This window comes from Bacillus rossius, chromosome 17, assembly GCF_032445375.1.
Source record: "Bacillus rossius redtenbacheri isolate Brsri chromosome 17, Brsri_v3, whole genome shotgun sequence".
Lineage (NCBI taxonomy): Eukaryota > Metazoa > Arthropoda > Insecta > Phasmatodea > Bacillidae > Bacillus > Bacillus rossius.
In genome coordinates, this window is record NC_086344.1 from 14,165,695 (window position 1) to 14,193,409 (window position 27,715).

Below are 27,715 nucleotides of genomic sequence, written 5' to 3' on the forward strand. Positions count from 1 at the left end.
ATATATTCAAAGGAAACAGCTGAACATAATGATGTAAAATAAAAACAATCCGGCCACGTCCAGCGACTCCACCCCGCAACTGCGCTTGCTTACTGCACGCCCTGTGTCGAGAGTGGAGGGGGGATCAGGCGCGCCAACCTGACTCATCTTTCACCTCCCCCCGCGGAAACGAGCCGATTGCTGTTCTACGGCTGAGAGCGCGCCACGTGATGGACTGCCAACAAGTGCAAAACATGCCGCAGTAACACACGTGCCTCTCGGAATTCAATGCGGTGACCCTATAATTTTATTGGTGTATATTTTGTATCAAGGTCCATTGCATGTCTCTATATTAGTGCCAAATAGATCCCGTGAATAGTTTGTAAGATACTGCAGCCTGAAAACCCCGTTTTTGGCCATGTTGAGGGATTCTAAAATATGTTTTTTATATGAATAATTAATTTCTAATAAAAATTAAGCCTATACCTGAAGTGTGTGTTCTTTTCGTACGGAAACCAATTTCGAAAATTTTCCATAGCTTTCTGTAAAAATGTGTATTTCAAACACTCTGCAATGTTGTACACTTGCTAGGTAGGCGGGCGCCTTAACCCAGCTGCACGCCGGTGTCTGAGAAGCTTGACAAGACCTTCCGGGCTTTTAATCGCTAGTCCGTGAAATTCGGTAATCCGTGATTATCTCGGTCCTGACCATCACGTATTAACGAGGTTCTACTGTACCTCAATAGGATGTGTTCCAAGGAAAACGTAAACAGGCCAAGTAAATTGTAAGCATTTAAGTTTTTAAAGTATGTACTACATTTACATCAATGTTTTTCCTCGAATACCGAATCTTTTCCCTCGAATTTCGAATCTTTCGAATACTAGAGATTCGGTGGGATTCGAGGATTCGAGGATTCGACCGGCCCATCCCTAGTTCAAAATTAACTGGGGCGTTCTCCCGTGGTCGTGGAGCTCACCTGGAGGCAGGGACAGCAGAGCGTGGTCGCGCAGGGCGGCCAGCCAGTGCTGAGACAGGCTCACCAGCTCGGGCTGCACCAGGCTCAGCAGGCTCTCCCCGCGGAACTCAAACTGCCCGAAGTCCTCTCCCTCGCCGTCGTCCTCGGCCGAGGCGGCCGCCCGCGAAGCGTCCTGCAGCACCCGGGGCGCCTGCCCGCTGCCCGCCATCGCCACGATGTACACCTGTCCGCACACACACCGCCACGATGTACACCTGTCCGCACACACACCGCCACGATGTACACCTGTCCGCACACACACCGCCACGATGTACACCTGTCCGCACACACACCGCCACGATGTACACCTGTCCGCACACACACCGCCACGATGTACACCTGTCCGCACACACACCGCCACGATGTACACCTGTCCGCACACACACCGCCACGATGTACACCTGTCCGCACACACACCGCCACGATGTACACCTGTCCGCACACACACCGCCACGATGTACACCTGTCCGCACACACACCGCCACGATGTACACCTGTCCGCACACACACCGCCACGATGTACACCTGTCCGCACACACACCGCCATGATGTACACCTGTCCGCACACACACCGCCACGATGTACACCTGTCCGCACACACACCGCCACGATGTACACCTGTCCCCACACTAGGCTTCTGCGAATCTAGGATTTTTGTCTCGAATCGAATCACGAATCGAATCTTTAAAGATTCCCGAACCTCGAATCTTTTTCGAATCATGAGAATTTTTTCCTTGCTGAAGTTTTACACGTGACAGAAGTTTTTTCAGCTACGTATTCAGTATATTCAGTTAGATGGCATCTTTGAATTTGAAGAATAAGACACGTTGTTGTACCTAGAGGAGCAGGTCAGACATTCAATAATTCAATGTATTGCATATTTTCATACATTTTACATAAAAACAAAATACCTATATACTTTGAAACCACATTAACGTTTAAGTTTAAATGTAAACAATTTACAGATTTTAACATCCAGTATAAATATTGATATTTTAGTTAAACGAAATTAACTAACAATGATACCAGCAATTACTCATTAACACATTAATATTTTGTTTGAATTTTTATTCATGGTGCACAGAAAAGGTCAAAATATTATGTTGCTGCACACTTCTAGTTAACAAAAAAATTAAATAACCACGTATTCGGTAAAGTAGATGATTACTTGTTGGAGTTTTGATGTTCTTTTTGCAATGTTTGCACATTGCTGTTTTTTCATCCACAACTTCATAGTGTTTCCACAAAGCCTTGTTCAATTATCGTTTTGTTTTTGACTCAATCTCTGGCTGGATGCTGCCTCTCTGTACCGATTCAGGCTCAGAGGTACTTTGGTCTTCCATTGCAATCTGTCCTGTATCCATGTCCAATACAGTAAAACAATGGCCACGGCAGACGGTACACTGCTAGGGTAGACAAGCGTGGCCGAGCCAACGTAAAAAATAATTAAGTAGATTCTGGTTGTCCTGCAATTGAGTAAAAGTGAATAACATGAATTACTAACGCATTAGAGTATATTAACATTCAATAGTATCGGTTTTATGTGGCAGTAAATGTTTCAAGTCACTACAAAACACTGCGCAAAAAGATATTTTACGAGTCCGCATTCTGTGGTACGCTCAGACGAATTTAGCATAATGTACCATAACTATGTTGCCTTTTGTCAACGGGAGTCGTGTCTGTTGGACGCTGTTACATACGATACCTGTAGTACACCCGGAGTATTGGGGTATGTGTACCACAGCTATGGCATTCGTGTACAAGAATATTGCACACTACTTTAATCACATGATGCTGATGTAGCTCAGCTGTTCACGTATGCCGGTATGCGCAATACATAGTCAGTCTTGCATCTCCAAATACAGTAGACTCCCGATTATCCGGGGTAATGGGTCCACGGATAACCAAAAAACACTGTTAACGCAAAGTCTAAAAACACAGTAATCAAAATTGTTTTGTCTTAACTACCTAGACAAACACTGCAGCGCCCTACTTAATTCGTTTCAAGAAAACAGCGTTATTAAAATAATTTTTTTCTTCATAAGATAGTTTTGTTAATCAAAATAATTCATTTTACAAATTGATAATTAAAAAAATATTGTACCGCATTGTTTACATAAGAGGCTTTGGTCTTGGTCGTAACATTCCTAAGTAGGCGCTAAAAACATTTCAGACTTATCAAATGATGATGTCATAATATTGGGAGTTATATTTTAGTTCTTTTAAGATTTTAAAAACTAATAAACGTAATGTTTTCTATTATTAGAAAGATTATTTAACCTGTTAACGTAATTCCCGTATGTTTTTCCAAAATGTGTGTCCGCCATGATTCGTCATCATCACTAGCGCATCCTGGTGGGCGCGATGCAAACTAGCTCTGGCTTTTGTTTCCAGAGCTGCTGTTGACATGCGGGATAGCGTAATATAGGTACAAACCGGCGTCGTCGAAAATAAATACGCTATGATGGAGATGAATAGCTATTACTGAAAGAGCAAAATAATGTTGGTTGATTCGTCACATTATTAATTCGTTGCATTGCATTTAATGCCACACAAATGCCGTTGTCAGTGTACACGCACGGAAATTATGTTTTGTGTTTATGGTTTATGTAAGTGAAATATGGCACGAATCTTTTTAAACTAAGATTCGATTCGTCGAACCATACGAGATTCGATTCGAGTTTCGACATTCTCGAAGCTGCGCAGAACTTTACCCCACACACATCGCCACGATGTACACCTGTCCGCACAGACCCCAGACCACGGCTCAGTCCGCTACCTCCGCACAGGTCTCCGATACAGCACTACCCTGTCGTGAGTCTCCGATACAGCACTACCGTGTCGTGAGTCTCCGATACAGCACTACCCTGTCGTGAGTCTCCGATACAGCACTACCCTGTCGTGAGTCTCCGATACAGCACTACCCTGTCGTGAGTCTCCGATACAGCACTACCCTGTCGTGAATCTCCGATACAGCACTACCCTGTCGTGAGTCTCCGATACAGCACTACCCTGTCGTGAATCTCCGATACAGCACTACCCTGTCGTGAGTCTCCGATACAGCACTACCCTGTCGTGAATCTCCGATACAGCACTACCCTGTCGAGAGTCTCCGATACAGCACTACCCTGTCGTGAATCTCCGATACAGCACTACCCTGTCGTGAGTCTCCGATACAGCACTACCCTGTCGTGAATCTCCGATACAGCACTACCCTGTCGTGAGTCTCCGATACAGCACTACCCTGTCGTGAATCTCCGATACAGCACTACCCTGTCGAGAGTCTCCGATACAGCACTACCCTGTCGTGAATCTCCGATACAGCACTACCCTGTCGTGAGTCTCCGATACAGCACTACCCTGTCGAGAGTCTCCGATACAGCACTACCCTGTCGAGAGTCTCCGATACAGCACTACCCTGTCTAGTCTCCGATACAGCACTACCCTGTCGAGAGTCTCCGATACAGCACTTCCCTGTCGAGAGTCTCTGATACAGCACTACCCTGTCGAGAGTCTCCGATACAGCACTACCCTGTCGTGAGTCTCTGATACAGCACTACCCTGTCGTGAATCTCCGATACAGCACTACCCTGTCGTGAGTCTCCGATACAGCACTACCCTGTCGTGAATCTCCGATACAGCACTACCCTGTCGAGAGTCTCCGATACAGCACTACCCTGTCGTGAATCTCCGATACAGCACTACCCTGTCGTGAGTCTCCGATACAGCACTACCCTGTCGAGAGTCTCCGATACAGCACTACCCTGTCGAGAGTCTCCGATACAGCACTACCCTGTCTAGTCTCCGATACAGCACTACCCTGTCGTGAATCTCCGATACAGCACTACCCTGTCGTGAGTCTCCGATACAGCACTACCCTGTCGAGAGTCTCCGATACAGCACTACCCTGTCGAGAGTCTCCGATACAGCACTACCCTGTCGAGAGTCTCCGATACAGCACTACCCTGTCTAGTCTCCGATACAGCACTACCCTGTCGAGAGTCTCCGATACAGCACTTCCCTGTCGAGAGTCTCTGATACAGCACTACCCTGTCGAGAGTCTCCGATACAGCACTACCCTGTCGTGAGTCTCTGATACAGCACTACCCTGTCGTGAATCTCCGATACAGCACTACCCTGTCGTGAGTCTCCGATACAGCACTACCCTGTCGTGAATCTCCGATACAGCACTACCCTGTCGAGAGTCTCCGATACAGCACTACCCTGTCGTGAATCTCCGATACAGCACTACCCTGTCGTGAGTCTCCGATACAGCACTACCCTGTCGAGAGTCTCCGATACAGCACTACCCTGTCGAGAGTCTCCGATACAGCACTACCCTGTCTAGTCTCCGATACAGCACTACCCTGTCGAGAGTCTCCGATACAGCACTTCCCTGTCGAGAGTCTCTGATACAGCACTACCCTGTCGAGAGTCTCCGATACAGCACTACCCTGTCGTGAGTCTCTGATACAGCACTACCCTGTCGAGAGTCTCCGATACAGCACTACCCTGTCGTGAGTCTCCGATACAGCACTACCCTGTCGAGAGTCTCCGATACAGCACTTCCCTGTCGTGAATCTCCGATACAGCACTACCCTGTTGTGAGTCTCTGATACAGCACTTTCCTGTCGAGAGTCTCCGATACAGCACTTCCCTGTCGAGAGTCTCCGATACAGCACTTCCCTGTCGTGAATCTCCGATACAGCACTACCCTGTCGTGAGTCTCCGATACAGCACTACCCTGTCGTGAGTCTCCGATACAGCACTACCCTGTCGTGAGTCTCCGATACAGCACTACCCTGTCGTGAGTCTCCGATACAGCACTACCCTGTCGAGAGTCTCCGATACAGCACTACCCTGTCGTGAGTCTCCGATACAGCACTACTCTGTCGAGAGTCTCCGATACAGCACTACCCTGTCGTGAGTCTCCGATACAGCACTACCCTGTCGAGAGTCTCCGATACAGCACTACCCTGTCGAGAGTCTCCGATACAGCACTACCCTGTCGAGAGTCTCCGATACAGCACTACCCTGTCGAGAGTCTCCGATACAGCACTACCCTGTCGAGAGTCTCCGATACAGCACTACCCTGTCCTGAGTCTCCGATACAGCACTACCCTGTCGAGAGTCTCCGATACAGCACTACCCTGTCGAGAGTCTCCGATACAGCACTACCCTGTCGAGAGTCTCCGATACAGCACTACCCTGTCGAGAGTCTCCGATACAGCACTACCCTGTCGTGAGTCTCCGATACAGCACTACCCTGTCGAGAGTCTCCGATACAGCACTACCCTGTCGAGAGTCTCCGATACAGCACTACCCTGTCGAGAGTCTCCGATACAGCACTACCCTGTCGAGAGTCTCCGATACAGCACTACCCTGTCGAGAGTCTCCGATACAGCACTACCCTGTCGAGAGTCTCCGATACAGCACTACCCTGTCGAGAGTCTCCGATACAGCACTACCCTGTCGTGAGTCTCCGATACAGCACTACCCTGTCGAGAGTCTCCGATACAGCACTACCCTGTCGAGAGTCTCCGATACAGCACTACCCTGTCGAGAGTCTCCGATACAGCACTACCCTGTCGAGAGTCTCCGATACAGCACTACCCTGTCGTGAGTCTCCGATACAGCACTACCCTGTCGTGAGTCTCCGATACAGCACTACCCTGTCGAGAGTCTCCGATACAGCACTACCCTGTCGAGAGTCTCCGATACAGCACTACCCTGTCGTGAGTCTCCGATACAGCACTACCCTGTCGTGAGTCTCCGATACAGCACTACCCTGTCGTGAGTCTCCGATACAGCACTACCCTGTCGAGAGTCTCCGATACAGCACTACCCTGTCGAGAGTCTCCGATACAGCACTACCCTGTCGTGAGTCTCCGATACAGCACTACCCTGTCGTGAGTCTCCGATACAGCACTACCCTGTCGTGAGTCTCCGATACAGCACTACCCTGTCGAGAGTCTCCGATACAGCACTACCCTGTCGTGAGTCTCCGATACAGCACTACCCTGTCGTGAGTCTCCGATACAGCACTACCCTGTCGAGAGTCTCCGATACAGCACTACCCTGTCGAGAGTCTCCGATACAGCACTACCCTGTCGAGAGTCTCCGATACAGCACTACCCTGTCGTGAGTCTCCGATACAGCACTACCCTGTCGTGAGTCTCCGATACAGCACTACCCTGTCGAGAGTCTCCGATACAGCACTACCCTGTCGAGAGTCTCCGATACAGCACTACTCTGTCGAGAGTCTCCGATACAGCACTACCCTGTCGTGAGTCTTCGATACAGCACTTCCCTGTCGAGAGTCTCCGATACAGCACTACCCTGTCGTGAGTCTCCGATACAGCACTACTCTGTCGAGAGTCTCCGATACAGCACTACCCTGTCGTGAGTCTCCGATACAGCACTACCCTGTCGAGAGTCTCCGATACAGCACTACCCTGTCGTGAGTCTCCGATACAGCACTACTCTGTCGAGAGTCTCCGATACAGCACTACCCTGTCGTGAGTCTCCGATACAGCACTACCCTGTCGAGAGTCTCCGATACAGCACTACCCTGTCGTGAGTCTCCGATACAGCACTACCCTGTCGTGAGTCTCCGATACAGCACTACCCTGTCGTGAGTCTCCGATACAGCACTACCCTGTCGTGAGTCTCCGATACAGCACTACTCTGTCGAGAGTCTCCGATACAGCACTACCCTGTCATGAGTCTCCGATACAGCACTACCCTGTCGAGAGTCTCCGATACAGCACTACCCTGTCTTGAGTCTCCGATACAGCACTACCCTGTCATGAGTCTCCGATACAGCACTACCCTGTCGAGAGTCTCCGATACAGCACTACCCTGTCTTGAGTCTCCGATACAGCACTACCCTGTCGAGAGTCTCCGATACAGCACTACCCTGTCATGAGTCTCCGATACAGCACTACCCTGTCGAGAGTCTCCGATACAGCACTACCCTGTCATGAGTCTCCGATACAGCACTACCCTGTCGAGAGTCTCCGATACAGCACTACCCTGTCATGAGTCTCCGATACAGCACTACCCTGTCGAGAGTCTCCGATACAGCACTACCCTGTCATGAGTCTCCGATACAGCACTACCCTGTCTTGAGTCTCCGATACAGCACTACCCTGTCGTGAGTCTCCGATACAGCACTACCCTGTCGTGAGTCTCCGATACAGCACTACTCTGTCGAGAGTCTCCGATACAGCACTACCCTGTCATGAGTCTCCGATACAGCACTACCCTGTCTTGAGTCTCCGATACAGCACTACCCTGTCGAGAGTCTCCGATACAGCACTACCCTGTCATGAGTCTCCGATACAGCACTACCCTGTCGAGAGTCTCCGATACAGCACTACCCTGTCTTGAGTCTCCGATACAGCACTACCCTGTCATGAGTCTCCGATACAGCACTACCCTGTCGAGAGTCTCCGATACAGCACTACCCTGTCTTGAGTCTCCGATACAGCACTTCCCTGTCGAGAGTCTCTGATACAGCACTACTCTGTCGCGACGTTTTTCAAAGGAAGTTACTGTTATTTTGTTATTATATGCAGGGGCGCAACAACAGGGGGCGGGGGGGGGGCACAAGGGTATTTCCCCCCCCCCCTTCTGAAACGTTGAAGTGGGGGCAAACAGGGGCAAAGAAAGTGCTGTGTAATCAATTTTTAGATGATAAAACTGCTTAAATAGCATCATTTTCCACCTTGAAATACAAATTTTTCCCGGGGGGTTTCAATATTGGGGATAGATGATTCTTTATAAAAAGGTATATCCCCCCCCCCTTTTGGAAATTTAGTTGTTGCGCCCCTGATTGTATGTGTATGTGTATGTGTATGTGTATGTGTTGTTATAGTGTTTTCCTCAATGTTATTCATTTTGTTTCATGTGGTTGTTTTGTCTATGTAATTTTTTACGTTTATCGTGCCTACCACCCTTGGCCTTATGCCGTCGGTAGGCATGTTAAAAAATTAGAAAATAAATAAATAAATAAATAAATAAATATCAATTTTTGTCTGGTCAGTGGATGAACTTTTTTGGACCAATGGACTCACCACGCTACGTCAAAAAATTTAATTTTAAAACCACTGACCAAGCCAACGATTTTTTTAACTTCTTCGTGATACCAGCTTCTATTTTTTTTGTCTTTAAAAACACAAAGCTAAATTTCTGTAAAATTATATTCGCGGTTCGTGACGACATTTAGAGTGGGTATGCCTATTACTTTACACATGGGTCCCGGAGCGTCCCCCCCGACCCACCTCGGCCCAGGCCTTGAGGATGGCGAGCCGCTCCAGCGTGGCCAGGCTCTCGTTGTAGAGGTTGGCGGCGCCGGCGGAGCGCGACAGCTTGGCCAGCGAGGACACCAGCAGCTGGTGCACTCGGCGCAGGTCGTTGAGGTCGCGAGCCACCCCGCTGCCGATCCACGCCGAGCACACGTGGCACGCCTCGGCCGTCACGTGCGAGGGCGTGTCCGGGGAGAAGGCCGGCCGCAGCGCCGCCCCCACCTGCCGGCAGCACGGCGCCCTCCCGGTCATCCGCCCCACCGCCGGTCCCCTACTACCCCCCTTCACCGGCTAGAGCGAACCAACGAACGACTGGATGACGGATGACTGTGTTATCCGCCCCACCGCCGGTCCCCTACTACCCCCCTTCACCGTCTAGAGCGAACCAACGAACGACTGGATGACGGATGACTGTGTTATCCGCCCCACCGCCGGTCCCCTACTACCCCCCTTCACCGTCTAGAGCGAACCAACGAACGACTGGATTACGGATGACTGTGTTATCCGCCCCACCGCCGGTCCCCTACTACCCCCCTTCACCGTCTAGAGCGAACCAACGAACGACTGGATGACGGATGACTGTGTTATCCGCACCACCGCCGGTCCCCTACTACCCCCCTTCACCGGCTAGAGCGAACCAACGAACGACTGGATGACGGATGACTGTGTTATCCGCCCCACCGCCGGTCCCCTACTACCCCCCTTCACCGTCTAGAGCTAACCAACGAACGACTGGATGACGGATGACTGTGTTATCCGCCCCACCGCCGGTCCCCTACTACCCCTCTTCACCGTCTAGAGCGAACCAACGAACGACTGGATGACGGATGACTGTGTTATCCGCCCCACCGCCGGTCCCCTACTACCCCCCTTCACCGGCTAGAGCGAACCAACGAACGACTGGATGACGGATGACTGTGTTATCCGCCCCACCGCCGGTCCCCTACTACCCCCCTTCACCGTCTAGAGCTAACCAACGAACGACTGGATGACGGATGACTGTGTTATCCGCCCCACCGCCGGTCCCCTACTACCCCTCTTCACCGTCTAGAGCGAACCAACGAACGACTGGATGACGGATGACTGTGTTATCCGCCCCACCGCCGGTCCCCTACTACCCCCCTTCACCGGCTAGAGCGAACCAACGAACGACTGGATGACGGATGACTGTGTTATTTGCCCCACCGCCGGTCCCCTACTACCCCCCTTCACCGGATAGAGCGAACCAACGAACGACTGGATGACGGATGACTGTGTTATCCGCCCCTCTCACGACTACCACTACCTTCACCCACTTCACCAGCTAGAGCGAACCAACGAACGACTGGATGACGGATGACTGTGTTATCCGCCCCTCTCACGACTACCACTATCTTCACCCACTTCACCGGCTAGAGCGAACCAACGAACGACTGGATGACGGATGACTGTGTTATCCGCCCCACCGCCGGTCCCCTACTACCCCCCTTCACCGGCTAGAGCGAACCAACGAACGACTGGATGACGGATGACTGTGTTATCCGCCCCACCGCCGGTCCCCTACTACCCCCCTTCACCGTCTAGAGCTAACCAACGAACGACTGGATGACGGATGACTGTGTTATCCGCCCCTCTCACGACTACCACTACCTTCACCCACTTCACCGGCTAGAGCGAACCAACGAACGACTGGATGACGGATGACTGTGTTATCCGCCCCTCTCACGACTATCACTATCTTCACCCACTTCACCGGCTAGAGCGAACCAACGAACGACTGGATGACGGATGACTGTGTTATCCGCCCCTCTCACGACTACCACTACCTTCACCCACTTCACCGGCTAGAGCGAACCAACTAACGACTGGATGACGGATGACTGTATTAATGACCATATAAATAACTGATTTAATTAATTAACCAAAAAATGAATAGTATGAATAAATGAATGAATTCATAAATTATGAATAAATAAATTGTTAATACAGTAGAACCCTGTTATAATGTTTTTCAAGGGAGCACAAGAAAAAAAACATTATAAGCAGGAAATCTCAATTTAGCACTTAACAATGTTCGAGCTTTGTACCAATGGACTCACCAAGCTATGTAAACAACTTTAATGTTAAAACCAAAGATAGTATACTTGATACATGAATTTTCTGAAACAAGCCAACAATTTTTCAACTTTGTCTGGTTCCCTGGTTAAATTTTGTTTGTCTTTAAAGATACACTGCCACATTTTTTGTAAAATTGTCTCACAATTCATGATGACAACATTAAGAGTGAGAACGTCTACTCCTTCGCCACCTGAAAATGTTTAATTTTGGGATTCCTACGTATGAATGAAAAAAAAAAAATTATTTGTAAGCAATAGAAAACACTTTTAGTTATGCCCTCGCACAATGGTTGGCAACTTAAATATCGTAGGACTATGTACGTGCATCTGAATACCCACTGGAATGGCAAGGAAGAGAAGAGTTGACTAAGGGTGCCAACTGACACGTAACTATGAACATTGTGTACCTTCAGTATATTGCATAAAATTGTATTTTAACAAACTTCATGTATTGTATGGCAGTGATTCTAAACATAAACATACCTAAAAGAAACTTTTTATCGTAAAAGTTGGAATAATTTGGTTTTAAAACATTTTTTCCCCATTTATTGAATGTTAGAAAGCAAACATTATAAGCAGGAAATTACACTATTTATGAACGTTATATGCAGGAAATAAATACTTTGTCCTTATGGGGGAAATATTGGGACTTTAAAAATATGACATTTTAAGCAGGAAAACATTATATGCAGGAACATTATAACAGGGTTCTACTGTAAATAAATGAACGAATAAACGAATGTTAAAATAATATGTTAATCAATTAGATTAAATTAATGTTAAAATGATGAAATAAATTATTAAATGAATTCATGAAAAATAAGGAATATAAAGTTGATTAAAGTATGAACGGAAGAATGAAGAATGATTAGATGAGTGACAATTGAACAATTTCCCAGATCTGTGATCGCCAGCCGTTGACTCTACTTGTCGGACGTTTACAGATGCCCTGTGCTGACTGCACCCGGCTCGTTTATAGACATACTATCCTGAAAGCTTTGATATCTCCGCCGTCTGCACCCAGACATGTACTAGTGCACTGTCCTGAAACAGAAACTGCTCTCGGACGTCAGTTAACGGCTGAGCCCTCCGTCTGCTGCCCGCCTGCGGCGATGCGCGACAAGCGCGACTGGAAGAAGACTGCCAGGTGTTTCTGGCAGTTCTGCGTCCTATTTCTTGCACAAAATATTTTTTTTGAACCTTGAGAACATGATTCAGATTCAAGGATGGAGACGTGTTAATAACTTTGTAATTAAAATTAAAGATTAGGGTTAGAGAAAATTGGCTATCTGACCTATCACAAAAAAATTAGCAATACAGCAGTACAATTTTAATAAAAAAAAAAATACTAATACAAATACTCAGTGCATACATAGGTGGTCTACAAATACCTGGTGCATTAATTTCAGGAAACACATTTCAGAAACAAAAAAATTTTTTTTATAAATTTCTTATACCACAAATACTTATTTTTATAAACAATACACTCAATTAAAATAACATGAAATAAAACAAATATTTGTAGAAAAATCAGTTATTAATTTTTATATTAGAAAGCTGAAACTTTTCAGAGATAATTTCCACATGATTTAAGTGGACAGTCTACAAATTTTTTTTTTATGTCAATTTCATTTTTAAAATGGGAGATTTCTGTATTTTTTCTGTTTTTGTACTTTGTCCTTATTCATAAAAATAGTATTTTATTTGAATAATATACAAAATAAATTATTTCTTGATACCTATTGCAACAACTTTATGACTGAAACATGATGCACTTTTACTTTTTTCTGACAGAAGTACTCAGAAAAATAAAAAATAAAATAAAATGGCATATTTTTATGACTTTGAAAAATGTGCCAACATCATTATGTGAAAAGTTATACAACCAGAGATGCAAGCTGAAACAAAATTAATTTTATTTTCAGCAATTAATTTATTTCAAAAAATTTTTTTTTACAAACTTTATGCTAAATAAATTACAATCATTGAATTTACTAAATAAAAGATTACACGTGTATGATTACACTCAAATTTTTGTAAAATTGTTTGTTCATTTCATGACTTTAGCTGCACTTCGGTGCTAAAATGTGTATTAACTTGCTTTTTGATGTTATTTGGTTTTATTGCAATCCACTACACCAATCCCTCACTTAGCACGTCTTAAGGATTGCGTTAATTTATTTAGCTTAGCACGATGTTAATTTTACTGCCCGGTGTCGTGTTTGTCATACAAAGTTCGATGGGAGGCATACAAAGATAAATGGTGTGACATACATATTTATCGTTGAGTGTTATTCTACGCATTTATATTACGTAAAGTATATTTTCCTACACAATTTCGAAACACGTTAAATAAATTACCCATGCTATTTATGGAAACTAATGCTTCGGAATGCGCGATTTCGAATAACACGAACATTTTTAGGAATGCATTAGTCTTGCTAAGTGAGGGATTGGTGTATTTATCATCTACATGCGACTGTACTCTGAAGTGAGGCATCAGAACACAACATGGCAACCAGCAAGAGGCCGAACACCCCGGAGCAAGCACGTCTTCACTACTAGCCTGCTGTAGGAAAGGTTTTGATGGAGATTAAAAACTGACGAAAACTATAGCTTCTACAGCGCAGCTTAGGTTCCCCCCTCACTTCTTTGCGACAGAGAATTTCCGTCACTCCCCTCTCTTCTGTCGCGAAGAAGGGAGGGGGGAACCTAACCTGCGCAGTAGAGGCTAGTTTTCGTCAGTTTTTAATCTCCATCAAAACCTTTCCTACAGCGAGCCAGTAGTAATTTATCATCTAGGTGCGACTGCACAGCGAAGTGAGGCACCAGAACACAACACGGCAGCCGGCAAGAGGCCGAACACCCCGGAGCAAGCGCGTCTTTTATTCATCATCTACAGTGCGACTGTACACCGATGTTCACAAAACTGAATTGAAACTAACAGTTTGGCTGCATGACGCCCAGCAAACACGGAGAAACGGTAAAAGACTGACGAAACTATTCGCAGATGGCACTGCCGAACACGACGGCCGCCACAGCGGCGCGCTCGCGATCGATGGCCGCCGAATTCAAATATCCGAACCACCACACATTCTGGCACTATGCCCAAACAACCAAAGTGAGGCATCAGAACACAACACGGCAACCAGCAATAGGCTGAACACCCCGGAGCAAGCACGTCTTATTTATCATCTACAGTGCGACTGTACAGCGAAGTGAGGCATCATAACGCAACACTGGAACTAGCAAGAGGCCGAACACCCCTGAGCAAACACGTCTTTTATTTTATCATCTACAGTGCGACTGTACAGCGAAGTGAAGCACCGGAACGCGACACTGGAAGCCAGCAGGCGCGGGGGGAGGTCACCTGGGCCTGGAACTGCTCCAGCAGTAGGTGTCCCGGGAACTCGGGCTCCGGCACGCGGGCGAACTTGTCGATGATCTCCTGCAGCGTCCGGAGCCCCTCCAGGCGGAGCGGGTCCGAGTCGCTGGTGGCGGCCATGAAGGCCATGCGCACCAGGTCCGAGAGGTGCAGCACCAGGTAGTCCCCTGCGGACAGGCGTGGCCCCCTCTCGTCCTCGCTCGCTCCACACCACGTCACGTACAAATATGTGTTGTGTACATATTTATACGTTAATATATGGTCAAACAGTCTACATTTACCTGTATTTCCCTATCTCTGTGTGTTTAAACGAGATGCTTGAAGAGTTATTCTTGTGTTTGTGAAATGTAAACTGTGCCCGGAAGTGTGAATCACTTGCACGTCAACACAGAAGTAACACAACACCGCAGCTGTAGACCTAACACCTCCCCCGAACCCTCTTCATTGTCCTCTTCGCTCACGCACGCACCCACTCACAGAGATAAACACGTGCCTGCCAGCTTGCTTGAATGAAGGTCATTCAACCGGCCCGGAGGCCGGCCCTACCGCAACTCCCCTTACCCGGAATTTTCCCATAACCAGAATAGACCTTCCCCCCAATGATTCCGGTTGAGGGGTGCTCTACTGTACCTTAATAAATTTCAATTGCTTAAACCATGTAATGTACTTTTGAATAGAATACCTTCATACATTTCAATAGGTTAAACCATGTAATGTACTTTTAAATAGAATACCTCAATACATTTCAATGGCTTAAACCATGTAATATACTTTTAAATAGACTACCTTCATACATTTCAATAGGTTAAACCATGTAATGTACTTTTAAATAGAATACCTCAATACATTTCAATGGCTTAAACCATGTAATGTACTTTTAAATAGAATACCTGCATACATTTTAATAGGTTAAACCATGTAATGAACTTTTAAATAGAATACCTTCATACATTTCAATAGGTTAAACCATGTAATGTACTTTTAAATAGAATACCTTCATACATTTCAATGGCTTAAACCATGTCATGTAATTTTAAATGGAATACCTTCATAAATTTCAATGGCTTAAACCATGTAATGTACTTTTAAATATAATACCTTAATAAATTTCAATGGCTTAAACCATGTAATGTAATTTTAAAATAGAATACATCAATACATTTCAATGGCTTAAACCATTTAATGTACTTTTAAATAGAATACCTTCAAATATTTCAATGGCTTAAACCATGTCATGTAATTTTAAATGGAATACCTCAATAAATTTCAATTGCTTAAACCATGTATTGTACTTTTAAATAGAATACCTCAATACATTTCAATGGCTTAAACCATGTAATATACTTTTAAATAGACTACCTTCACACATTTCAATAGGTTAAACCATGTAATGAACTTTTAAATAGAATACCTTCATACATTTCAATAGGTTAAACCATGTAATGTACATACTTTTAAATAGAATACCTTCATACATTTCAATGGCTTAAAACATGTAATGTACTTTTAAATAGAATACCTTCATACATTTCAATCGGTTAAACCATGTAATGTACTTTTAAATAGAATACCTTGATACATTTCAATGGCTTAAACCATGTCATGTACTTCTAAAAAGAATACCTTCATAAATTTCAATGGCTTAAACCATGTAATGTACTTTTAAATATAATACCTTAATAAATTTCAATGGCTTAAACCATGTAATGTACTTTTAAATAGAATACTTCAATACATTTCAATCGGTTAAACCATGTAATGTACTTTTAAATAGAATACCTTAATAAATTTCAATGGCTTAAACCATGTAATGTACTTTTAAATAGAATACCTAATACATTTCAACGAAAGGTCTAATTCCACACTCCAATAACAAACAATAGTATGCTCATTAATGTTTCTTGTGATACAGGAACAATTAATATTACGCTAATCAAGACCTTATAGTTTAAATTATCCGGATAAGTTGTAAAATTAAACCCAGCTGAATACTCCTTTAAAATTAAATTAATTAGTAAATTTTAACTTGATGTAAGCTTTTGGACATATGCCATTGCTAAGCACATGTATGTCTGTAGAAGAAAACTACAAAAAAACACAACTGACAAAAAACACAAATTAAGCAAAAAATTGCTGTTGTCAGGATAGAAACACCACACAATACTCCACAACAGGAATATGGTCAACAAAACAAAGAAAAATGGACTAACTGAACGAAAAAAAAAAAAAAAAACCACAAATGATGACAGCACAAAAAAAAATACCAAACCCAAAAAATTTCAGCACAACAGTTGAAACTGTCATGCACTCCCATTGCACAAATCTTTCAAAAGATAATAGTAAAATGTAGTCAAGAGAGGAAATAAATAAACTTATTGTTACGAACGAGTAAGAAAAGACCGTAATGTGTGCCGGGTTCATATCTGGATGACAGCCACGCACGTCCATTGATATAAGGCATGCCATGCGTGCCTGGCCGGATTACAAGGGTCCTTGCCACCTGTCCCCCTTCGCTCCCCCATGCACCGTCCTGTCTCGGGCTGTTGTCACCTTTAGCAGCCTGGTAGTTCCGGGCTTATAGAAGCCACCGCGAGGAGTGGCGTGAATAAGCGTCGCTGTTCTGGATGTTTCAGGCGTCGGGTAGGTCCATTTGCTTTTATTCACGCTGAATATCAATATTATGCATGGTTATTTTATAATTTTTGATGAATGACGTTATATATATAGGGCTGAATTGGTTAATCACTTATTCAGCTCAAACATTACAAACATTAAACAATTATTTGCTTTTACTTCAATCTTGTATTTTATAAAAAAAAAAAACAAGTTTAAAAAGTTTTGCTAAGAACAATTTTGTTTGACTTCATGAATATTGAAAAAAAAACTGGTGTTCGCAAAAGACTTAGTGCCAACTCAGTGTCTACCTTTTGAGTCAAGCTGAGGTTTGGGATCAAACCAGATACAAATCACGACTGTCGAGGACTTCAGATGGAACCTGAAAGCTATCGAACCCAAATGGTGGAGGCCAGAGGCAATTGGTCAGATTACTAAATCACGAAAGACCCTCCCTCTATTTTTATTATCTACATTCTGGAAAAGTATTTTTTTTTTTAATTTTCTCAGAACATTAAAAAAAAAAAATTAAATGTAAATTAGGGTTGTGCCAATTCTAATGTGAACTGATTAAAATAAATCTACATAGGTAAACACTACATATTAATTACTGATAGTTACAGACCACGAATTACCTTATGAGTATGTAGAATAAATTGAAAAAAAAAAAACTAACTGGGTAGATGTTAGGTACAAAATGCAAAATAAAATAAATTTTGGGTGTCCATTTGATGGTAATAATAGTTAAGATTTAAATAACTGAAAAATTTTCTTAAAGCAGAATTTGTTTCACCTTAAATTCCATGCTGCTTCGATTTCGAACATTTTTTTTATTCCCTAGCACTGTGAGTTAACATGCTGATCTGACTGCAGATAATAGGAGAAGTAATTGGGTATTGGCAAACTGCCTATCGTACAGAACCTTCACAGCATTTGCCAAGAATAAATTTAGTAAAAACAATTTTTAAAAAAAATCAGGATCAATGAACCATGATTTGAACCTGGCTGGTCTATTCTCTCAGTTGGTATTTTTCCGGAATAGTATTTTCAAGAAAATTTTCTGCAAAACAAAAAAAGTTTTAAGTTATACTTTCACAGAAAAACAAACAAATAAATTTTTACAAGTTTTTTTTTTTACACAAACAGAACCAACAAAAAAATTCATATTGTCTTTCTTGATCACATAATGATTCACGTATTTTGTAAACAATTTTTTTAATCCTTCATTACTATACACCTATCCCTCACTTAGCACATCTTCAGATTGCGTGAATGCAGTTAGCGCGATGTTAATTTTACTGCCCCAGTCTTGAATAGCACGTCAGTAAATTTCAGTTCGTGCAATATCTCCGCAGGCAAAAAAAAAAAAAGTCGTGCATGGCGCCATGAAGTCTGTTTCAACTTCTGTAAACAACATATGTGTCATGGGATACAGTTAACCAAGCAAGGGGGGGGGGGGGGGGGGGGGAAGAGATGCGCACGCAGGTCAGACTACGCTATCGGCTGTTGTACAAACATCAGCTATGGCAAGTTATGGAGTGTAAAGGACCAAATGTTTTTACGTCCGTGCGTAAGCTGCTGCGTGGCTACGCAGACGCCAGACGGACTGGGTCCTTAGCAAGTAGAAGCAGGAAGAAGGATGTGGGTGAGACTGTATTATAATAGTTATATAAATACGTAGTAGTATTAAAAAAAAAAAGTTCGTAATAGAGGACAAATATTAAATATTAAACACTATACGCATGTACAGATTATAGCATAGAAGTTATACTATTATCCTAGTGCACAACTAAAGAGTCTCTATCACCACCCATATCACTTTCACTAGCATTTCATGATTATCTCAACGCACATTAAATTAGGTACATATGTGTTAACAGCAACAGGATATCCAACAATACATCTGAAAATATCAAAATGTCACAAATTTAAAATGTTAATTTCCAACAATGAATATCCTTTCATATAAAACACGTGGGAAAAATTTATTTTGCCGTTAAAGTCAATAGTGTCCTAGAGGGGTCTAGCCAATTGTCGTTCACATGTCAGCTCGGGCTACGCCATAGAGTGTAGCACACGTAGATACGTCCAACTACAAATACAGAGCATTTAACATGGGAAAATAAACAAATAACAATAAATATATTGAAATGTTATTAAAATTAAAAATAATTCACTTTCTGTGCATGGGATAGTCATGTAATAGCACAGTCTCTATCACCACCCATATCACTTTCACTAGCATTTCATGATTATCTCAACGCACATATCGCACCCTGAGTTACAAGACTATCGTAACTCAATAAATTGAGTTTATGAGATATTTTTATCGTAAGCAGGAAAATATCATTATCCAGGCACTGCAAGACTATCGCAATATTATATTCAATTTTAAGGTACTTATGGCAAATAATGTAGTGTTTCACTCTGGAAAGCATTATATAAGAATATGTGCAAGACTATGGCATCTGAGTTGTGATAGTATTGCACTGATTTTCGAGTTACGATAGTCTTGTACTCGGGGTGCAATATGTGTTAACAGTAATGGGATATCCTCCCGCCGGCACCTCCGGACGCACGCACCTTTGCTCTTGGTGAGCTGCATCTCCTTGGCCAGGGCGAGGTCAAAGTGCGCGCCCTTGCCGCTCTCGCACGCCCCGATGATGCGGCGGCACGCACTCGGCGGCGAACACGCGCGTGGGGCCAGCGCGGCTGCACGGGCCGGGTGGGTGGCCTGGTCGTCCGCCGCGTGGAACTCTGCCTGGTCGTCGTCCGCCTCCGCGTCCTCCCCCTCCTCCCCCGCCGTTCCCCCCCGGCCGACAGCCCGCCCACCTCCTCCGCCCCCGCTGCTCGACTCTGCACACACGTGCGCTCCCCGATGTTGGTACAGGGCCGCAAGCGCCGGGGTGAGGAGCGCGAGTATAGTGCAGGCCACAAGTCTCGTGAGCTGTCAGCACCAGGGTGAGTAGCGTGAAAGGTAAGGAAATACGTATAGTGCAGGCCAGAAGTCTCACGAGCTGTCAGCGCCAGGGTGAGTATCGTGAGAGGTAAGGAAATACGTATAGTGCAGGCCAGAAGTCTTGTGAGCTGTCAGCACCGCGGTTGAGTATCGTGAGAGGTAAGGAAAAACGTATAGTGCAGGCCGAGAAGTCTCGTGAGCTGTCAGCACCGGGGGTGAGGGAGTGTGAGAGGTAAGGAAAATACATATAGTGCAGGCCAGATGCCTCATGTAATGTCAGCGCCAGGGTAAGTATCATGTAAGGTAAGTGGGATACAAGGGGAAGGAAATATTTGTAGTGCAGGCCATAAGTCTCGTGAACTGTTAGCGCCAGGGTGAGTATCATGAGAGGTAACTGGGTCAGAAGGGAAAGGAAATACAATATGTATAGTGCAGGCCAGAAGTCTCATGAGTTGTCAGCCCAAGGTGAGGAGCAAGAAAAATAAGTGGGACGGAAGGGGAATGAAATACGTATAGTGCAGGCCAGAAGTCTTATGAGCTGTCAGCGCCTGGCTGAGTACCGTGAGAGGTAAGAAGAGGAGGAAGGGGAAGGAAAGTGTATAGTGCAGGCCAAATGTCTTGCGAGCTGTCAGTGCCAGAATGAATATTCATTGCAGGTAAGTTGGACAGAAGGGAAAGGAAAATGTATAGCACAGGCCAGAAGTCACATGAGCTGTCAGCACCAGGGTAAGTACCGTGAGAGGTAAATAGGACGGAAGCGGAAGAAAATACATATAGTGCAGGCCAGAAGTCTCATGAGCTGTCAGCTACCGGCTGATAATCATGAAAGGTAGCTGGGACAAGAAGGGAATTAAAGTGTATACAGTCAAACCTCTCTGAAACGACCCCTCACGGTTCCCAGGAATAGGGTCGGAATAGAGGGGGGGTCGTAATAGATGTTTTCCGAAATTTTCAGTTGATTTCAACCCCCCCCCCCCCCCCCCCCCAACCCCTTTTCCCAAACCGCTACTCGCTAAGAAACCAGCCATACAATGGCAGGATGCTGTCACTCACAATGCTAGACGGCTGTGCTTTAAACCTTCATGACAAGTCCGTCGCCCTACAGGCCACCTCTAAAGAAAATATGTCAATAGACAGTTTATTTTTACTGGTTAGATTACATGTACGATTTCTTGCTTGCCGTAGTTAAATACACTAGAACCCCGATGTCACGAACCCCGGATTTAACGAAGCAGTGATTTTACGAATACATTCTCGAGAACCGTCAAAAAATTGGACATTTTGACCAAAATGTGAAAATCAGAAGAAAAAAAATTTAAAACAAAACAAAATGAAAGATTATTAAAATCTGTTAACTTTAACACACAGCGTATTTTTTGTGTCGGCTTTAATATTTCCAATAATGTTCATGTGAGAATAACAAAAAAATAATGGGACATTTCCTTTAAAAATACGGCAGCAGTAGCTTGTGCAACGTAAGTGGGAGCGCGGGGAATATCGTCTAGACAGGCTGGCGGCAGCACAGGCGGCGGATGCATGACGTCATACGGCTTACCTCTCCTTCCCTTGTCTAGACTTCAAGGTTCATCCCTCCCAGGCATACAAACCATCGTGTCTCTCTCCCCCTCCTACTTCAACGTCCTTTGGCATGTGAAACTGTCAACATCCTTCCTCACCTTCACCAAACTGTGTGCGACTAAAGCCAGGTTTGTATAGTCCAGTTCTGGTAAAATGAAAAATTTTTAAGGGCCCCCGCGACAGCCATTTACCGTTAATTGTTTTGATACAAATTGTTTGTTAGTTACACAACATTATTTCTGAAGGAAAATCACTGAAACTTCAAAATTTATTTAATGGAAAAATTTAGCAGGGCCGTAAAAGTATTCATTTTTGCCGCAAATGAACTATACTCGCCCTTCCTGCCGGACAACATTCTCGGCGCGTGACGCATGGCAACTACAGTCGTGTGCCGCGCACAGCCACGAAAAACCTACGCAATTTCCAAACTATACTATATATCCGACTGGAGTCTGTTTACGAAAAGCATTTAAGAATTTGTTAATGGTTCTTTTGAGATAAAATGGCTAAAAGACATGTTTTCGAAGTTTTAGGTGTAAAAAACCCGTTACAAATTTCTTGAAAGTATCATAGGGAAATGCATTACACCTTTATTTTTATTTTTCCGCCATATAATGTTATGGTCACCGCTCAAATTTCACTGTTATCTGACGGGAACGAGATGACTGCGCGCCAGTTCAGAAGCCTTGCACTTAGAGGTTTTACCGCGCTAGAACTACCATTGAGCGTCGATCTTATCATCCCGCTTCACTAACACACACGCTGACCAGACGGCGCCCTAAAGCTGATTAGAGGAAGCATGTAGAAATGCAAGGCAGGAAATTTTTCCAGCTTATCAACCAGGACCCGGGCAAGTCTTGACTATTAAGCTTTTCACATTAAAATATAAGAGACTTGTATTGTGTAATTTCGGTGTTATTTAGCGGTTTTTCTTAAAAATCGCTTTTTTCGCATTTTCCATATAAATTCGCGGAAAATTTCGCGATTTCGCGATTCACCATATAATCGTGGCCCTAGTTATTGCTCGCGCGAGAGGAGAACGTGGAATGTTAGAAGAAAGATAAATGCGGGGTAGACAGACGGCAGCCAGTGTGTTTCCTGCGCGAGGAATAAGTGGCGTAGCCTTTTTTTTTATGCTGGGTGAAGCGACCTTTTTCTATCAACCCACGGGAAAAATTAATTGCTTGAGCTGTCAAAATAAACATCGCTGCGGCAGTTAAAACAAGTCGAGGCGGGCGTGCATCCAGTCGGTCGCTGTGTATTGTCAACCGATAGTAATCAAAATCAAGAGAAATCCAGCAGGTAGCTTTGCCTTAACTGCGTACCACACTAGACACTCGCAATAAGCTAAACGTAAACACGTTGCCACAAAAACCTTTATCTGCACCCTGCCGACAAAGGGACGTGGAATGGGGGTTGTTAAGCGCTGACAGCGGTCGACAGGAAGCACTCGGCAAGAGAAACGCAGCAACACGTTACTCACCACAAGAAACTTATTTTCTGTCTGTTTATCTTCGGATTTTCGGCAATTTTTTCACGGTTCCTCGAAATCGGGTTGTAATAGAGAGGTGGTCGCAATAAATGGGGTCGCAACAAAAAGGTTTTACTGTATATAGTGCAGGCCAGAAGTCTCATGAGCTTTCAGTGTAGTGGTAAGGATCATAAGAGTTAAGCGAGCTGGAAGGTGAAGTAGAAGAATGAAATACTCATTAGTGGGGCGTGACAAGGAGTTTGAAAACCATTCTTGGGCACACCATTGTTCTATAGACTGCTATTACCAGCTCAAAATATGTCATCTGTCTAATGCTTAGCGAAACGATACATAGGTACACACACAACAGAGTCATTACGATGGTTAATGTTTTTAGAATATGTTTTCTGATATGCAGATTTGGGTCTATTTGGTTATGTAGGGCTCCGTCTACTATTGGCTATGCTTGTCAAATCCGAGCAACGCATTTCCGTCGAACTATGTAGCCAGCTTGCACGATGTTAGGCCTGCACTGTACATGAGAATGATATTAAGAGAATCCTGTAAATAAAAACTATATCTTCGGTGAATGAACAGGATGTCTATAAATTCTACATGAATCAATTATAAGCCTTTTTTTTTTAATGTCTTAATAAAATTTACTAATTGTTTACATTACAGAGTAGTTTTTTTACATACAACAATAAATAAGAACATGCAAATTTTTTTGTTTTCTGAGATTGTTTATACACTATATATTTTTAATATGAGACTATAAACTGAAGAACTTTAGCAAAAGTATGCAGTTTTCAATTAAACCTTTGTGTGTCTTTTGTCATAAAAGTACTTTTAAGACATCACTCATTAAAAAAAAGTACAAAAACTACCACTACCACAACTACTACTACTAACATATGATATTCAGGGTTTTAGGAAGACATGTTTTTTTATTAATTATTAAACATCTTAATAATAAAGAAAATTTAGATTCATAAACAGGGTAACTTTAATAAAAAAGTTAAACTGCATGTATTTATAGGCCAGGTGCTAAATTCTTTAACTTACATAATTATAAGAATGCAGGAAATTTCCTGAAGTGGGATTTTCTTAAGAGGGGTGTTCACAAAAATCTGTAGAAAAATTTCTGACTTTTTCATGACTTTCCATAGCTAAAATTACAAATTTCCCTGACAAATCTGTTAAAATAATTTACTTATTTTGCAATTTTCTGAAAGGAATGTTGACAAACCAACCTCCACCATCCCTACTGCTGTATTAATTCCAACAGAACCTTGCATATGCCATTTCACAGTGTGTATGACTATGCGCTGTAAGAACATCTGGAAAAAAATATATGTTCAAAGTCTGGGTGATGGCATTCCAAGGCATGACATTACTATCACTATGAATGTTAAATATTTTATTGATACAATATAAATCATAGGCAAAAGTAAAAAAATACAAAATGATGTATGCATAATAATTAGGTACAAATTTCACGGTGAATTGCGATAGAACCGAAATAACACAGAAAGGAATGTCAGTACACGAAATAACGCCTAAATGCAAGTTAATACACAATTTTGCACCAAAATGACAATCATGAAATCAAGCTGCAATTTGACCAAACTTATCTCCAATTACAAAAATATACATAATCTTTTTATCATAGTAAATTCAACGAGAGTAATTTATTTAGTGTGAAGTGTGTACAAAAGAAAATTAATCAAACACAAAAATAAATAATAATAATAATAATTTTGTTTGGTCTCGCAATCTATTATTAGTAACACTTTTTTACATAAATGTAGTTTGCAAAATTTCCTAATACATAAAAACTTAACCAGTTTGTTTTTATTTTTGTGAGTAGCTCTGTTCCAGACGTGCTTTCTGCAAATTATATCAGAAAAATGTGATATTTTTGTTGAAGAAAGTATTGAGAAATAATAATTTCCATATATGTTGAATAATACAATATCTTCATGAATGAAGAAAATTCATAGAAATAAAAACAATAACACAGAATTCACCTTTTTTTTTTCTAAATGGATCTAAAAATAAAAGCATTCGATCCTGTCCCTAGTAGTGTGATGTAGAAGATAGTAGTGATGTAGGAGATAGCAGTAATGTAGGAGATAGCAGTGACACAAAAAGATAGCAGTGACGTAGGAGATAGCAGTGACGCGGGAGATAAGGGTGATGCAGGAGATAGTAGTGATGTAGGAGATGGTAGTGACGCAGGAGATGGCAGTGACGCGGGAGATAGCAGTGACGCGGGTGTGAGCGGAGGTAGCAGAGGGAGCAGGGAGGGAGCAGGGAGGGAGCAGGGAGGGAGCAGGGAGGGAGATGGGAAGGAGCAGGGAGGGAGCAGGGAGGGAGCGCGGAGGGAGCGCGGAGGGAGCGGGGAGGGAGCAGGGAGGGAGCAGGGAAGAAAACAGAGAGGGAGCAGCGAGGGAGCAGAAAGGTAGCAGGGAGGGAGCAGGGAGAGAGCAGTGAGGGACCAGGGAGGGAGCAGGGAGGGAGCAGGGAGGGAGCAGGGAGGGAGCAGGGAGGGAGATGGGAGGGAGCAGGGAGGGAGCGCGGAGGGAGCACGGAGGGAGCGGGGAGGGAGCAGGGAGGGAGCAGGGAAGAAAACAGAGAGGGAGCAGGGAGGGAGCAGGGAAGGAAACAGAGAGGGAGAAGGGAGGGGGCAGGGAGGGAGCAGGGAGGTAGCAGGGAGGGGGCAGGGAAGGGGCAGGAAAGAAGCAGGGAGGTAGCAGGTAGGGAGAAGGGAGGGAGAAGGGAGGGAGCAGGGAGGGAGCAGGGAGGAAGCGCGGAGGGAGCGGGGAGGGAGCAGAGAAGGAGGAGGGAGCAGGGAAGGTAGCAGGGAGGGGGCAGGGAGGGGGCAGGGAGGGAGCAGGAAGGGTGCAGGGAGGGAGCAGGGAAGGAAACAGAGAGGGAGCAGTGAGGGAGCAGGGAGTAGCAGGGAGGGAGCAGGGAGGGAGCAGGGAGGGAGCGGTGAGAGAGTGGGGAGGGAGGAGGGAGGAGGGAGGGAGCAGGGTGGGAGCAGGGAGGAAGCGGGGAGAGAGCAGGGAGGGAGCGGGGGAGGGAGCAGGGAGGGAGCAGGGAGGGAGCAGGGAGGGAGCAGGGAAGGAAACAGAGAGGGAGCAGCGAGGGAGCAGGGAGGGAGCAGGGAGGTAGCAGGGAGGGAGCAGGGAGGTAGCAGGGAGGGAGCAGGGGAGGGAGCAGGGAGGGAGCGGGGAGGGAGTGGGGAGGGAGGAGGGAGGAGGGAGGGAGCAGGGAGGGAGTAGGGAGGGAGCAGGGAGGGAGAAGGGTAAGGAAACAGAGAGGGAGCACCGAGGGAGAAGGGAGGGGAGCAGGGAAGGAGCGGTGAGGGAGATGGGAGGAAGCGGGGGAGGGAGGGGGGGAGGGACGGCAGGGAGGGAGCAGTGAAGGTGCAGGGAGGGAGCAGGGAAGGAAACAGAGAGGGAGCAGCAAGGGAGCAGGGGAGGGAGCAGGGAGGTAGCAAGGAGGGAGCAGTGAGGGAGCAAGGAGGGAGCAGGGAGGGAGCAGGGAAGGAAACAGAGAGGGAGCAGTGAGGGTGCAGGGAGGGAGCAGGGAGGGAGCAGGAAGGGAGCAGTGAGGGTGCAGGGAGGGAGCAGTGAGGGTGCAGGAGGGAGCAGGGAGGGAGCAGGGAGGGAGCAGGGAGGGAGAGCAGGGAGGGAGAGCAGGGAGGGAGCAGGGAGGGAGCCAGGGAGGGAGCGTGTCTGGCCCTACCTGTGGCGACGGTGAGCACGTCCTTGCAAAGGGCTAGCCACTGGGACAGGTCGTCGGCGGCCATGGCCTGCAGCATGCTGGTGAGGGTGTCGTGCACGTCCTTGACCAGGCGGCCGTCCGTCTCCGTGTCCAGCATGCCGAACAGGCACGCCGGGCAGCCCCGACTCCGTGATCACCAGCCCTGCGGGTTCACCTGCGCTTTCACTTCGGTGTACGGACGATAGTTTAATACGCGACAACGTCAGAACAAAACATTGATGAAATTATTGCATACTTTTATGAATAAAATTGAATCATTTTTATTGAATTATCACTATTTTGTATGGATACAAAGAAGGAGTGAATTGAAATCTACAATTTAATTGATAAATTTATTTTTATTTGCAGTCATTAATTTTAATATGTTTATTACTTTAACAAAGTGATTATTTTAACTATAACTTTTATACATGTTTGCTATTTAACTTCTTCCAATCTGTATTATTCTGTTAAGGATAGGACGATGATAGGAAAAGTAGGAAAACGAATGGGAGTGTTTCAAGTTTAATGTGCCT

At 44.7% G+C, this 27,715-nt stretch overlaps 1 protein-coding gene across 1 annotated transcript in view; it reads right to left on the reverse strand.

Moving 5' to 3' along the window:
* LOC134540717 (HEAT repeat-containing protein 5B) overlaps positions 1-27,715 on the reverse strand; it is a 210,230-nt gene that overhangs the window by 59,677 nt on the left and 122,838 nt on the right. The window contains 9 exon segments of the mRNA XM_063383611.1: positions 956-1,178; positions 9,280-9,525; positions 14,770-14,951; positions 19,981-20,068; positions 20,070-20,099; positions 20,101-20,115; positions 20,117-20,253; positions 27,162-27,306; positions 27,308-27,342. Of these exon segments, the coding sequence (XP_063239681.1) occupies positions 956-1,178; positions 9,280-9,525; positions 14,770-14,951; positions 19,981-20,068; positions 20,070-20,099; positions 20,101-20,115; positions 20,117-20,253; positions 27,162-27,306; positions 27,308-27,342 (1,101 nt within the window).